This window comes from Podarcis pityusensis (assembly GCF_964106645.2).
Source record: "Podarcis pityusensis genome assembly, chromosome: 4".
NCBI classification, from domain to species: domain Eukaryota; kingdom Metazoa; phylum Chordata; class Lepidosauria; order Squamata; family Lacertidae; genus Podarcis; species Podarcis pityusensis.
The window spans coordinates 29,727,658-29,744,073 of record NC_138027.1 but is presented as its reverse complement, the minus strand read 5'-3'; the positions used below and the strand labels follow the sequence as shown (position 1 = coordinate 29,744,073).

At 43.5% G+C, this 16,416-nt stretch overlaps 1 protein-coding gene across 1 annotated transcript in view; it reads right to left on the bottom strand.

The window, feature by feature from the left end:
• IGSF11 (immunoglobulin superfamily member 11) overlaps positions 1-8,183 on the bottom strand; it is a 179,267-nt gene extending 171,084 nt beyond the window's left edge. The window contains exon 1 of the mRNA XM_081004116.1: positions 7,992-8,183. Within this exon, the coding sequence (XP_080860242.1) occupies positions 7,992-8,061 (70 nt within the window). The 5' untranslated portion in view covers positions 8,062-8,183. The remainder of the gene's footprint in view (positions 1-7,991) is intronic.
• Positions 8,184-16,416: the final 8,233 nt, after the last annotated feature.

Below are 16,416 nucleotides of genomic sequence, written 5' to 3'. Positions count from 1 at the left end.
ATTTTCATGGGGGGAATATATAAAGCTAAAGTAGATATGAGAGATCACCAGCAGCTCTGAGGTATTTAACATAAATTGTGTTTAATAGCACAGTAGACAACTCTTCTCTACTGACTGAAAGTAAAACATATCATGAGAAAACAATAGTCTTTGGCACAGAACTAAGAAACTGTATTTCTCAGAAAGTAAGAACATGATGTTCCCATTTTCAGATTGCCACAATGATGAGCACCAGTGGTGATGCCCACACCAGCTATGTTCATTCACTCATATATAGCTCTTACCTATAAACGAGCTCTCAAGAAAACATTTACCACTTTCCAATTTACAAAAGCAAATTACTACAGTGGAACCTCAACTTATGTACGGCTCTACTTACGTACGATTCCAGTTACGACCTTCAGTAGATGCTTTGACTTATGAACTTTCCGCTAGATATGAACAGAGGCCTTGCCAGCAGCCCGGAGCTCGCCCGGCCGGCTGCAGAGCAGCGCTGAGGCCTCTGCTGCCAGGGAGAGGGCCCCCATCCCACCTCCAAAGCTGTGGAAGAGGTGCCGCCTGCAAGAGGCACAGCAGGGCGCACTGCAGCCCCAAACCCCGCCAAGGAACTAACCCAAGGAAGTCCAGAGAAGAACCTGGCCTGGCAAGGAAAAAAAAGTGACCCCGGCCAAATTGAATCAGCTCTTTACTGACCCTTGCCCCACCCCCAGCTTGTAGCCAGGTAAGCCCACCCACCCTCAGTGCACGTAAGAAAAAAAAATGTTAATTTTTTTCATCTACAATACTGTCTTATTTATTTTATAGTACAGTACATTGATTATTGCCTTCGTTTTATGGATCTATGGTCTCGTTAAGACAGTAAAATCCATGTTAAATTGCTTTTTTAGGGGGTGTTTTTCATTGTCTAGAACAGATCAATTCACTTTTCCATTACTTTCTATGGAAAAATGTACCTCTACTTATGTACATTTCTAGTAATGACCGGACCTCCGGAACAGATTATGGTTGTAAGTAGAGGTTACACTGTACGTAAATACTTTGGAGCAACAATGCCAACAGAAATGTCAAACGCAACAACTTTATTGCTCTTCAAAGGCATGAGCAGGCATTTAAAAGCAAAGAAAGCTAGCTTATCACTCCGATGAACTCCAAATATGTTGTGTGTGCAATTCTCCTTGAAAGAAACTGTTTACAAGCACTCTTGAATACTGTATTTTAAAAAGTATAATAGTAGCATCCTGACAAATAGATGAGTCACCAGAAAAAGTCGCTAAATATCCCCTAAGGGGTACCAGGGGGAATATTGCTTATTTGCCATAAGATGTAAAATGTTCTCTAGTGGTTAAGACTTGGACCATGGAGCCAAGAATATGCCATCTACTCATTCTACTGCAAGCCCGAACTGCTGAGTACCCCTACTTCTGTTGCATAATATGGATGCAAGCTATTTTACCTCTCCTCCAAGAGACCTTGCAAACAGTACCCTGTGTTACAAAGATTTGAACATTTGTACTCTATACCACTAAAGGGACTGGGGCACAATGTAATCACCTTTTCTGCCAATCAGTGAGGAAAATGCAATGCAAGGGAGATGGAATACTCTATAGCTCAGACAATGTATAGTATGTTTTGGCTGGCCTCATGTATCAGCAAATACATAAAGTAAATTAAAGGCTGTCATTCCTACATTGTGGCTTTCAATGTAGACATAGCTGATCACCCAACAAGTCTAGTCAATTGCAACTCAACACTATCCCAGATTAAAGTCACAATGTTGAACAAGTTCTCACATATGGATCATTCCACATCAAATCTCCTGGTGTCATGTGCTCTCACGACTCAGATTTTCTTCAAAAAAAAAGTTTATGTGTAGATACCTATGAGATAACCTCAAATTATTTTTTAAAGATGTTTTTGGTCCAAAATTTGGCTCAGGAGAATTTTTTTTTTAAATTTGATTTTCACGCGATTTAGGCTAATGCAATTTCTGCGTCAGTTTTGAAAAAACCTCCTGTTTCACTTATTTTTCAACCAATTGGGTTTGTTTTGGTATCAAAACAAAGCTAATTGTGGTCCCTTTCAAAATAAGTTATAAAAATGGTATTAAGTGCCACAGAAAAGGGTCATCGACCATTCAAAGTCAATTTTTGTCATTTTATTCCCAGTAGGTTCAATAAGCCATAGCACGCAAACCACAACTAACAAGTTTCATACTTTTTTTGTAGAATGGGAGATGGTGTAAGGACTGGGAACAACCTTGGTGGGATATTCACAGCAGAAAGAACCACAGGTGAACAGAGAAAATAAAGATCACTGGGAGGCCTGCTCAGAAACATTTCACGTGGACTGTACTGTATATCTTTTGAAAGAATATGTCACTGCTATGTATATCAAGCATATACTATGAGTAAATAAATAAGGTTTGTTTCAAAAATAAGATTATTACCAAAAAAGCTGATATGGTATTTGAACGGAGGTTGTTTTTTTTAATGTCTGCTTCCCACATCCACTCCTCTGGAAGAGGCAAAGGAGATTTTTTTTTAAAAGTCCATACATTAACTACTCAGTACATACATTTGTTAAAAGCTAGATGGTGTCATACTCTCCAAGCAGTTGTGTCCATTTGTCCAAACTGTCATTGCTTAACAGAGAACAGATCTAGATAATCTCTACAGATGCATCAGAAGCCTAGATCTGGCATGCTGATTCTGCCGTCATTCTGAATGCATTGGTTTAAAATTAGAAAATCTTGGACAAAAAAAAACTGAGAACATGTAATTATTTTTGCTACTGATATAGGCATTGAGAGAGTGGCTTACACAGACAAAAGGAAGTATAAATCTGTTTTGCTGCACTGTGATGAATAACTGTTGAAAAGGCTTTGATACAAGTGAAGAGGGAAATGCTGCTTCCTTTTAAAATAGATGGTACAAATACCAACCAAATGGACAATGCAATCCTGAAATCAATGCCAAGTCCCATCTATTTGAGTAAGACCTGCAGCACTTCTAGGCTCTGGTACACCATGTAAGCCTTCCAATGTCAAGATGAAAACTGTTCTGATTTTCACCATATTTAACAGTGCTTCCCTTCTGTCATTCAGCCTTTGCTGTTCTCTAGTTCAGAAATAGATCCATGACAGTCTACAGCTCTTGTCAAGAAGCTTTGGGTAACTTCCCTTCCTACAAGAAACAAGAAAATTCTGTTCCATGGTGTACTGGAAGCAGTACAGTACTTTCCTCCCTGCTGTTGCTCCTTCTGTACAATATACTTATAGTACAACAGTTTAGTACACAGTTGTTGTCCATTTACTGCCCTGTGTCCAGCAGTCTTCTTTAAAGGATGCCCTTCTGGACACACTGAATTTCCCACCAGCGAATGAACTGTGCTTCGTACCTAGGGAAACTGTTGCATGTTCCGCTGCTCAAATAGCTAAGTCACTGGTACTGTAGTTGCCCTGTGCAATGCCTTCAAACAAGTTATTACTGATGGTCACCAAACTTGGATGGCCTTAAATTATGAATTTTAGACAAATTCATAAGGAAATGGCTACCAGTCATGATGATTACCCTTGAGGTTGGTCAAGGGGCTGCAACTAGTGCAGAATGTGGTGGCTAGGCTGCTGCTGGCAGCAAACTACCTTCACTATATAGCACCTTGTTTGCACGATTTGCACTGACTACCAATCCATCACTGGGCTAAGTTTAAGGTTTTGGTACTTACATATAAAGTTCAGGGCTAGGTTACTTGAAATACCACCTTATCCCTTATATATCCAGTAGATAACTGCATTCTGAACCAGAGTTTTGCCTCCAACTTCCAAAAATATCAGAAGCCTGTTCCACAGTAACTTGGAGCAGGGCTTTCATGGTGGCTGCCCCCTTGCTCTGTTCTTTTCTGGAGAATACTGAAGAATTTTGTTGTTTCAACAAGCTCTTCTAGCGGGATGAAAAGATTTATTTGCCTTGGGTTTTAAAAAAATGAACACCTATTTTTTGTTGTTTGGGGTACTGTTTTAAAACTATGATCAGTTGTTTTTATGTTCTATCTATAAAGCACCTTGAGACACATGCAAAAGGTGATTCATAAATTCATAAATAATTATAATTATATTTATCAGCTCATGTATCAGAGGCAGTATGCCTCTGAATACAAGCTGCTGGGGATCATGAGTGGGAGATGAGTATTGCTTTCATGCCTATGGAAACCCCTACTTGGTTGTGAGACGAGGATGCTGGACTGGATCTTAAGCTGGACTTATCCCACAGGGTCTGGGATGAGTGACACATCTTTCCTTCCTTACAAATAAGTCTTGGCTTTGAAGAACAATGTGTGCTGAAGGTAGCTGTGCATATTCTGTGCAACCCCAGTGTTAAAACTCCACTTCCAGCGCTGATATTTTAAAAGTCTAAAGCACACATAACCTTACATGTCCTTTCCACTGGCCTCACTGCTCCATCATTTCAGGATTATTATTTTTTATGCCATTATGGGAAAGTGTCCTTCTACAGTACAAAGCCAAATTACAGTGCTCCCTAGCCCATTTACCAAAAAAAGTGAAAACAAGAGAATGGCCACTCCTTCACACCACCACCCATTATGTAGGAACTGGATAAAAAATTTCAGGTCCTAAATTGGGGCTTATGAGGACGTCACACTAATCATGCATGGTAGTTTGAGCACAATTCTTCTGTTTCTACAGAAAGGCCTACCTTTCACTGATCTACAGACGGAGAAATCCTGTGATGACAGAAGAGTTGTTTCTAATGCTTGGAAAATTAGGAAAGAGCATGCAGTACTGCAGACAACCACCCACACATTTCCTAAGAGTCAGAGGTAACCAACACGGTGCACTTCAGCTGGTGTTGGGACTACAACTCTAATCATAAATGACCACTTGGCTATGCTAACTGGAGTTGAAAGACAGTGGCAGTCCAACAAATGAAGGGTGTCTCTGGAGCTACCCTCGGCTCTCCCTAAAACCATTTTTCAATGGACTCAACGGATGCTGAAGAGACATAGGCCAACCAGCCAAATAAAACAAGTCTATGAAAGTTACTAGCCTCCTTACAGACTGAACATAATTGAAAACTGAAATCTCACTTTATTCACTAGGGCTAATCTGTGGAATGAGGAGGGGCACTACCAACCTTAACACTGCCAGCCACATCACAAACATAGTTGGGCACCAGGAAGGAAGTGAAATAATGGGAGTGAAGCAGCCAATCCAGTTCTGACAGTGGCCTTTCATGTCTCATCACCTATGGCTCCCAGGCAAGTGCTTAAATACAAGGCTGTTGTGGACCAACTCACTTATCATTCTGTCCAATTTCAGAACAAGCCTTGGGCTGACAAATACATGCAGCACTTGCAAGGACTGAACAGCTAAGGGTGCTCAAATAGCAAGGGGGACAAAATGGGGTGAAATGGGTGGCAATGAAGCATTATACACACTGCATGCCAAGACTAGGGGCTGTGTACACACTATATACATTTAAAGCACATTTAAAACACATTCATTCCCACAAATAATTCTGGACAATGTAGTTTACTGCAAGCAGGATTACAATCCCGGTAATGCTTAACCAACTACAGTGCCCAGAATTATTTGAGGGAAATAATGTGTTTAGAATATGTTTTAAATGTATAGTGCATGTGCAGCCAGGAAAGCTGAGCAGAGGTTCAACATTAGGCACGCTTTTTCCAAGGCTGTAAAACCAAGCACAACTGTTTAAGGAAATCCCAAAACTGATAACAAGCACAAGGGAGTGCTGCAGACCTGAATTAAGGGAGCATTGTCAAAGGCACAAAACCAATTGCAGTGCAGCTGGTGGAGTTCTGCATCTGGATCATAGCAGCAGGGGTCTGAGTCCTTCACTCTCAAGCTTCAGCAGCACAACAGTCCCCTGCCAACGCACCACATGCTGTGGTAACCAAATCACATAATCCAAGAAGAAGAGGAGAAACTAGAGTCACAAATACCTTGCTTACTAAAATACCCACAATGTGACTTGAAAAACTACACCACAGTAAGATGCGTCTCTTCCTTTTAAATCACTAAAAGTATCAAGGAGTGGTAAAAGTTCAGCACTTCACACATAACTATGAGCATGGCGACTCTTACTTAATAGTTGCATGTAGTCAAACCAGTACAATAGCAAAACTGATCCCTGCATTCCTGTAAAGTTCTAAAAAGAAAAACAAACAATTCTTAACTCCCATCAGTAAACAGTTGGCATGAGATAGTGTTGAAATGTAGGTAACTCTGTGACTCTCAGTTCTTCCCTGCATTTGTAAACTGCACAACAGTAAGTATCACACCCTGATCCTAAGCATGATCACCTGCAAGGAACTCCCATTCAAATCATTTAGTTGTTTCCAAGTATGTTTAGAGTTCAATCCATGCACAGTTCAACTCTATGGAAATGATACTTCCTATCCAAAGTGAAACGCATCGTTTTGTCACACACAAATGTTAATATTGCTAAAACAAATCTGTTAGCACATCTTAGTGAGGTATTCATGATTCACATTTCTGACCCCAATGACTTCAACTGTGTTAAAAAAAAATAGAACAAACGGTCAGAGACACTTAATCTTTTCTATCTCATCAGAGTACAAGAATTGCTACCCATAATTAACAGACCAAAACTTATTTTTTTAAGTTTTGACACTAGGATTAAAATATCCAAGTACTTACAGTTGAAACAGATTACACAGAAATAGTTACTCTACTATCGTATAAAAACTGTTTTTGAATGTGTGTTTCAGAGACTATTTTGTTGTATTAAAACAGAAACAATTAGCATAAAAGCAGTAAATAATCTGGATAAACTATCAAATCAGATCAAATGCAGGTATCCTGGGCTACAGTCTTATTTGGGAATAACCCCAACTGAACTTAAATTCTGTAGCAGGTTGGTTTGGGCTGCCTGAGAGGGCTTTATACACTTTTCAGTGCTCCTGTCCTTCTGAACAAGAAAGTTCTCCTAAAACAAACTTCCCCGCATGCTTTCAGAAGAACCAGTGTTCAAGTCAATACCTTGAAAATTAAAGGAACTTCACCACAGTGAAGTCCAGGATTAAGAAAGAAGCACTAAAAATGAAGTATCTGTAGTGCAGAATAATGAAGTGACTAAGGCTGTAGGGAGCATTGCTTGGTTTTTAAAGATTACTGCATGTTCTACACAACTGGGAAAGTGGACCTCTGGATTATAACCCCCTTTTTTAAAAAAGAGACACAGTAAAACTATGCTTTAATATTGATTACAGTACTGTTATTTTGCTTGTGTGTGTTTCACAAAAAAACACTATTTTGTACATAAGCAATCAGCCCAACACGCTTCTTAAAACGAAACAGAAAACACACCCTATCCACGCAGGGTGGAAATAAGCTCTCAGCCAACGTTTATAACTCTGCATTACAAAAAGAGAGGAAGAGAAACATTACAGGAGAAAGTAACGGCTTTCCCAGCTCCTTATAATAAAAGCAGTTCTACAGCTACAGTCCCTTGAAAGGTCGCTGGATCAGAGCGGACTTTCTCTCTCTCTCTCTCTCTCTCTCACACACACACACACACACACACACACACACACATACAAAACCCCTTTTAAAATCCGTATACATTATTCTACCCTTTCAACGCTCTGCAGAGGAGAAACAAGCAGGGCAAGGGGAGCGGTTCTGATTATTCTGCAAAAGCATCGAGGCGCTTAAGGCGGCACTGCTAAGGAGGACGAAACCCTCCTCGCACACTTACTCCTCACTCTCCGGGACTTTACAGCAACTTGCTTGGTTCAGCAAAATAAAAAAAGCCGCCTTCCCCGAGAAGCGCCCGGCTCCTGGGCTGGGGCTCCTGACGCCGTCGCTCCGCCCGACCCCCGCAGCACCAAAGTTGCGAGTTCGAATTCAGCGCAGGGAAGGGAGGAAGGAGGCTGCATGCTTTTCTTCCCCCCCCCCCCGCCCGCCCCGTCCAGGCACCCCCGCTTACCTCTCAGAGACAGCAGCGCCGCCAAAGGGGCCACCCAAAGCCCCCAGCCCGACGAGCCCTTGCAAGTCATGCCGGGCGCAGGGAGAGCAGCTGGCGAGGGCACCTCGGTCAGCGGCCGACGGCGCTTCCTCGGCTGGCAGGCAGCTCGCCTAGCGGGCGCCCCCCGAGGGGCTCCAGGTGCCTCGCCGCTCCGCAGCCCGGCCAAGCGGAGCTCCGAGCCGGGGCGGCTCCCGCTGCAGCAGCGAGCCGCTCCGGCTCCTCCCGCTGCAGCAGCTGCTGCCGCCGCCGCCTCCGCCGCTGTCCCGGGACCGCCCGCCCGCTCTCGCACCACCGCCTGCTCCCCGGGAGGCTCTGGCGCTCCGGAGCCCCGGCAGCCCGGGGAAGCAGCCAGGCTCGCAGCCGGCCCGAGAGCGCAGCCTGGCGGCCCCGCCGAGCTCCTGCGGCGCCGGAGGACGACGACGACGAGGCGACGGCGGTGGTGGAGGAGGAGGAGAAACGGCAGCGGCGGCAGCTTGCCTTTGGCCGCGCCACACGCACTCGCCGCCGCCCCCGCCAGCCTGGCTCGGGCTGCCCCGGGTGGGGCGGCGGGAAGGTGGGGAGGAGGAGGAGGGGAAGCGCCCGGCCCGCTCGGCCTCAGGCGCCTGAGGGGGAACCGGCGAGCGACGCTCGTTTTCGCGCGCGCCAAAAAAAAAAGGGCGGGCTTCTGGAGCCGCGCGCGGGCCGGAAAGTTTGGGCCCATCAGCGTTCCTGGGGAGACTTACTAGCGGTTCAGGAAACGGGCTGAGGTGGGTTGGCGGAGCGGGGGGGGGGGGCGGACGCACCACCTAAAATGGAAGAGGGCGGTGGTTTTTTTTTTTTCCTTTTGACTCGCCTCCCTCTCCGGGGAACGGCCTCGCACGTGCGAGGGAAAACTGCTGAAGTTGGGGAACCAGGCTGCTTCGACCGACGGGGTGTTTTTTGGGGAAAGGAAAGGTGGTCGGAACTGCGCCCCCACCCCCCAACACACACACGGGACCCTCGGCGACGGCGGAGCGCCGCTCGGGGATCACGTGCAGCGGTTGCCCGGAGTTGCACCTGCATTCTCCTCCCGGTGACATTGCAAAAAAAGAGCCCTCCGGGGCATTGCTGGGGGGGGGGAGAGATGTGTGCGGAGCTCCTCTTGAGGGAGCTTTGGACGTACCGAAAGCAGTTTTAAATGTAAGGGGGGGGGGAGTTCCGAGAGAGATCAAAGTATGCATTTTAAAATAATAATAACTAAAAAAAAAAACCACCCAAATCAGCCATTCGCATCTCTGCAGAGCGTTGCCTGAGCTGCACGGAACCCGGGCAGAAGAAATGCATTCATTCTCACTTCAGAGACGTTCTTGCAGAAGGGCTTGGAGCCACTCGTGCTTCCACTACTCACAGCTCTGGGTAGTAGCCAAAGCCTCAGAATGGAGATTGCAAGGTTACAAGTCTGATTCCCGTATGGGACAGCTGCAGATTCCTGCATTGCAGGGGGTTTGGACTAGAATCACTGAGGGGTTCCTTCAAACTCTACAATTCTATGGTTCTACATACTCTGGAGCTGAGTGCAAGCAAGAGAGAAGTAAGGAAAGGTGGGGAAGGTGACAGTTTGCACATGTGATTTTGAAGGAGGAAAGTTTCTCCCTGCCACTCAACCTCATAGCAGAGCACTCCTAAGCATAGGAAACTGTCTATCTAGCTCAGTACTGTCGACACAGACTGGCAGCATCTCACTAGGGTTTCAGACAGGGAGTTTGTCCCAGCACATCCTGCAAATGCCAGGGATTTAACCTAAGACCTTTCCCTTTACTGAGCTGTAGCTCTTCCCCTGGAATTCCAGGTTCCAGCACAGGGCAGGAGCACTTTTCTCCCATGAGAAAGATGAAAAAATGCATGTTTGTTGTTTTATTTGTCCCATGTGGGACACCTTGTGGTGATGTCCTCCACTCATCGCCTGGAGGCCACTATCAGGCTGCTCTTGAAGGTCCTTGGAAGCTTCAGCTTGGATCGTATTACATCATTGCTCCAGCTTCTGCATTGGCTTCCCGTATACATTTTGAGCACAATTCAAAGTGCAGATTTAGATTTATAAAGCTTTATGCGGCTGAGGCACAATATACCTTGACTCATCTCCCGTGTTCTTTCTCAGCCCTGAGGATGAATCCAGGGTGTCTTCAGTTGACAACCTCCAAGGCATCGGGTGCAGGCAGCAATGGAATGAAGACATGTGCTCTTTCTAGGTGGCTACACCATAATCTTAGGAATGCATAAGTGTTGGTGCATCCTTGAGAAGCAATAGTCCCATCTTATACATCACAAATCCTAATGCCTCTGGGCTAATGGTGATGTCAAAAACCCACCAGAATAAAACAAGCACTGATACTATCGCTGTAAGACTGAAGGAAAGTTGTGCAGGAGAAAATCAGTGGAGCTGGAAACTGCTTTAGTGGGCCTTTAGTTGTTGTGTATCTTCATGAAGATGTGCTGATTGCTATCAATCGCTGGCTTTCTTCATGACTTGGTGGCACCTCCAGGATTGTCAGATTTTTTTGTGCTGGAGGGATTCAAATGCCTACCAAAAAAGTTAAGTTTGCACAGTTTAAGTGCTCTGTTACCTAGTGCAACAATTCCACTTTTAAAAGGAAATTGACTTTTTGTGGTTGGGAAATGCATTGAAAAGTGTGGAATGAACAAATGGTTAAAGGGAAGATGTGTAAACACCCCACAAGCAAATCGGAACAAATGCAGGATGAATGTTACCTAATCCTCTTTGAAAGCCATCTAGGTTGGTGGCCATCAGTGCCTCTTTTGGGAGCAAATTCCAAGTTTAACTAGCCGCTTCATGAATAAGTATTTTCTTTTGCCCGTGCTGAACCTTCCAACATTCAGCTTCACTGGATATCCACAAGGGAGAAAAACTTTACCTACTTTCTCCAAACCATGTATAATTTTATACCTTTTTTAATGTTGCCTCTTATTCATCTTTTCCCTAAATTGAAAAGCCTTTCCACAATGCTGTGGCCACTTTTCCTCAAAGGTGAGTTTCTCCATTCCCTCGATCATTCTGGTTGCCCTTTTCTGAACCTTTCCCAACTCTACAATATCCTTTTTGAGGTGAGGCAGCCAGAACTGGATGCAGTATTCCAGACGTGGTTGCACCATAGTTTTGTATGAGAGCATTATGATATCAGCCATTTCCATTTCAGTTTCCTATTGATCCCTAGCATGGCATTTGCCTTCTTCACAGCTACAGTACAGTACAGTCGGCATTTTCATGGAGCTATCTACTACCACCCCATGGGATTGTTCACCACCAGTTCACTGCTCATGAGCTTATATGCGAAATGAAGATAATTATTTTTTTGTCCCAGTTTGCGTCACTTTACACTTGTCTAAACTGAATTGCATTTGTCTTTTTACCGCCCACTCAGGTTTGGATAGGTCCTTTTGCAGCTCTTCGCAATCTCTCTTAGCTTTACCAACCCCAAACAGTTTAGTGTCATCAGCAAACTTGGCTGCCTCACCTCCCTTAACTCTAAAATTGCTTATGAACAAGTTAAAAAGTGCAGGTCCCAATACCGATCCCTGAAAGACTCCACTTTGAACATTCATAGAATGATAGAATTGTAAAGTTGGAAGGGACCTGAAGGGTCATCTAATTCAACCACACGCCATGCAATGCAGTCCATCTGGATAAGTGTCCATTGATTCAAATCAGCAGTTTCACGTTTGAGTTCTTTGAGAACTCTCAGGTAGATGTGATCCGGATTCAGTGATTTATCCTCACAGGGAAAAAAAGTAAGTGAGGGGAAGAGTAGGCAGGGAGAAGAGGCGTTGGTGACAGTGAAGCAACCCTCACTTGTATTTAAGATAAAAATGGAGGGAAGGCAAAACAGAAAATGGGGGGGGGGACACTAGGCTGGGGGGAGGGATGAATTCACCTCGTCCAGGGCCTCCTCAAACCTGACGACAACTCTGCCCCAGAGTCTGATTCCGCTGCAACTCTCCACACCCTGGCTTCTAGCTTTCTGCCCTATTGAATTCATCTAAACTCTTTTTTGCTTGCCAGCTTTCCTTCTTCTATGCACTATTTGGACTCCCTCTTCCAAATCTCTTAAGCTACCCAGACGCTGGAAGAGATCATCAGGGGGGTTGGGTTGGGTGTCCATCAATATGTGGATGATACTCAGCTCTACCTCTCTTTCAAATCAGAACCAGTGAAGGTGGTGAAGGTCCTGTCTGGAGGCAGTTGGAGGATGGATGGCGGCTAACAGATTGAGGTTGAATCCTAACAAGACAGAAGTACTGTTTTGGGGGGACAGGAGGCAGGCAGATGTGAAGGACTCCCTGGTCCTGAATGGGGTAACTGTGCCCCTGAAGGACCAAGTGCATGGCCTGGGAGTCATTTTGGACTCACAGCTGTCCATGGAGGCGCAGGTCAATTCTGTGTCCAGGGCAGCTGTCTACCAGCTCCATCTGGTATGCAGGCTGAGACCCTACCTGCCCGCGGGCTGTCTCGCCAGAGTGGTGCATGCTCTAGTTATCTCGCGCTTGGACTACTGCAATGTGCTCTACGTGGGGCTACCTTTGAAGGTGACCCGGAAACTACAACTAATCCAGAATGCGGCGGCTAGACTGGTGACTGGGAGCAGCTGCTGAGACCACATAACACCCATCTTGAAAGACCTACATTGGCTCCCAGTACGTTTCTGGGCACAATTCAAAGTGTTGGTGCTGACCTTTCAAGCCCTAAACGTCCTCGGTCCAGTATACCTGAAGGAGCGTCTCCACCCCCATCATTCTGCCTGGACACTGAGGTCCAGCACCGAGGGCCTTCTGGTGGTTCCCTCACTGCAAGAAACCAAGTTACATGAACCAGGCAGAGGGCCTTCTCGGTAGTGGCACCCACCCTGTGGAAAGCCCTCCTACCAGATGTCAAAGAGAACAACATCTGAAGGCAGCCCTGTTTAGGGAAGCTTTTAATGGTTGACAGACTACAGTACTGTATTTTAATATTTTGTTGGAAGCCACCCAGAGTGGCTAGGGAAACCCAGCCAGATGTTCTGGGTATAAATAAATTGTTGTTGTTGTTGTTATACCAAAATGGTAGCAGAGTTCTGGACTAAAAAGAGCAGTGTATTAAGACTACCTAGCACAAATGCTTCCCCCATACTTTCTCCCAATTTAGTTATCATTATATGTAAATATCATAATACATGGAACATGGACAAATTGGTTGTGGGGGCGGAATTGCCAATTGATTGCTTTTATTTTAGCAGTCTGCAGGTAGATATTACAATGCATAGCAAGTTCAGGCAACATGAATTAAGTGCCCAGGAAACGTTATGCATCAAACGTTTCATTTCTCCAGAAGGACAAGATAGCTTCTGGGTCTGTGTAGATAAGAGCACCATACATTTCAGCAGAATGCATGCAGCTTCATCATTCAAATACCACTTTGTTTCTATGCTCTTGGTCTGCAGGATAAAGCTCTTGCACTCAAATAGTTGGGTACTGGATGCCTACTGCCAGAATTTATTTTATCAACTTTCCGGTATATAAGGTCAGTTTGGATGAAAAATAAGCTATGAGGATTTCTTCCATTTTGGTAGCCAGGTAATTTCATGGTGGGATTCTGCCTTACAGGTAAATCCTATGCATTTTGATTTGGAGCTTATTACAAGTGTGTATGATACCACAACCTCAGAAGGGAAAACCATGCTCTTGAGGACTGTTTGTGTGTAGAAAACATAGGGGGTGTTCAAACATAACTAGTCCCCAATCCACTTCCAAATTTATTTCTGGGCCAATCTGTTAATTTCCATATACCCTGAATATTACAATTTCTTACAATTTCTGTGCAATCTGTGTTTTTTATAACCACACTTAATGCTTGGAGGCTTTCCTTGTAATTGCAGTTTAAGCTTTTCTCCTCTTATTTCAGTTTACTGCCCTACTTGCCTCCTACCTTCCGGATTGTGGTCTTCTGCAGCCCCTTACTCTCTAGTCATAATTCTCTAAGCTTTGAACTCAGAAGGTCTGAGGCAACTGGGGATCTGATTCATCTTGCATATTGGTGGGTCTTTCTTTCCACTCTACCTCTTAATCTCAGAAGTGCATATTTATCTCTTTCTGAACTGAATATATTCCAAGAGTTTTCTAAGAGGTGGATGTATGTTGACTGGATCACTATCTTAAGCCATCTTATTTTTTATTTGATTTTTTCTGAGCTAGTTCTCTCCACCTCTGTTTCAGCTTGGTGTCTCTCTGCCAGTTTTGTTTATTCTTCTCTGCCCAGAGTCCTACACTTTCAGCAGCTGAATAGCAGCCATGTAATACAAAGTTTGCACATGTGCATTTTTATGTAGGAAAAAGCTTCACTTTTTGAATTTGTTGTTCAGGAAAGTTTTTAATGTTTGCTGACATATTGTGCTTTAATTTGTTGGAAGCCACCCAGAGTGGCTGGGGGAACCCAATCAGATGGGTGGCATATAAATAATAAATTATTGCTATTTAGTATTTGTGTTATGATGCTATTAAAGTCACATCTTTCTACTTGCACAATATCTAGTTGAACAATTCTGATCAAAATGGCTTCCCATTATTGTTCAGTATTCCGATTGTAAAAAAAATCAAAAATAATACAATAAAATGTAAAATTAAATAAATATAATAAAGAAATAAATAAGTAGAAGGTGTATTAATTCCTCTCTCCCAACACAGTTCTCTGGGTAATGAGCAGATTATTTAAAACAAGGTTTAAAATACACATCTCTCTCTGTTGCTTCAAGCACAAACTTTGTACACACTTAATTGAATGTCGCTCATATTTCTTCTTTTTATTGTGTTTTTATGTATCATTGCATATATTGTTGGACACATTGTTATTTTCTATGAGTTTTTGACATACACACATTCTTTAAAATATAAATAAATAAAAGGATTGGTGTAGCTTCAAGTAAACATTTCAGAATAAGAGGAAAGGGCTGTAGTTTTCCATAGAGAAAAGATTGTATGTTGTATCTATCTGCAGGCCACAAAAGTAAAATGAATTTTCTTCTCTCTTGCTCACCTTCAGTAAATTATTGTGAATGACTTAACTATGCTCTATGTATTATTATAACAAAGTGAGTGAAGCATTTGTGCTAGGTACTGTAAAATAAAATGTCTTGCATAGCAGGCAAAGACTGTGGATTCTTGGTTGTTACTATTGGTTGTTACTATTGTTACTATAGGCATCTAGTAAGTCAAATACTATTTATTTGACTTACTAGATGCCTGCCATAAAAGTCTCCAAGCGACTTACAAAAAGGCTACAACCCAAAGGGCAAACATTTCAGTAAAACCCTTTTCAGTCAAACCATTTGAAAAACCCCACCCAGAAAAACACAAAAATGACAAAAGAAAACAAAAATCAGCAGCAAGATCATTTCACCATATCTGACAGGGGGTTCATCCCCCTTTTTTGATTATCATTTTTCATCCCACTCTGCAGCCATTTAAAGGCTCTGAGGCTGTGTCACAAATATCATTAATAAGGCAGCCCCTGAGCTTAGGTTTACAATTTTAGTTGCAATGACCAACTGGAACAGAGTGATATTCATAGTTTAGAATGAATACCAAACGTTGACCAAGGAAGCTTAGCATAGCGGGTGTCTTTTATGGCTCCTTTTTGTTAACAGAGTCACTGGATTTGAAAAGCCCACCTTCATCATTTTGTAGCCCTGTCTCTTTTTCTGCTCCTTTGGATGTGGCAGCCATTTTGTGTAATGCTGTACCCCCATTGGAGCCATTTTGTGACCGTCACCTATAGCACTTTATCAAAATTCCAAATGTGCCCAGCGGCCCCAAAAGGCTGGCAGCCCCTGGTCTAACCTCTGCATTGGGTTTGTGGAGGGAAATCAGGATGAGTGCTCAATATAACAGATCCTCTAGCGAAGCCCTAAACCCAAGAGAAATGATGGTGAGTAACTCTGGCATAGTCTTCTTTCTGTGGGCCCAGTTTCCCTACAATGCCTGATGGTGATAGCTTCTTACTGAAATGGAGGATGTAAATCCTTGTATATAAAGAAAAGGAGATAGGTGATAAAACCCAAAGCAGAGACTTGGCAGCTGTAAATCTCTCTTTCATGTTTTTAATGAGAACGGGTGTGAGATAATGAAGCCTAGTGACTAATCGTGCTGGTGAGATTGTGCATCCATTCTATATTTAGCAAACACACAAGGTGAAAGATTCCATAATTATCACTTGCATTAGCCTTTCTAAGTATCTTGGTAAGTAAGAGTGTTTTAATGCCTGAGGGAATTTTTTGTTCTTTCTTGTTTTTGAGGTTTGTTTGTTTGCTGTATTGGTTGAAGGAAGACCCTTTCCAGGATTAGTGCCACCTTTTTCTGAAATGTTGTATAAAAACAAGCTAGA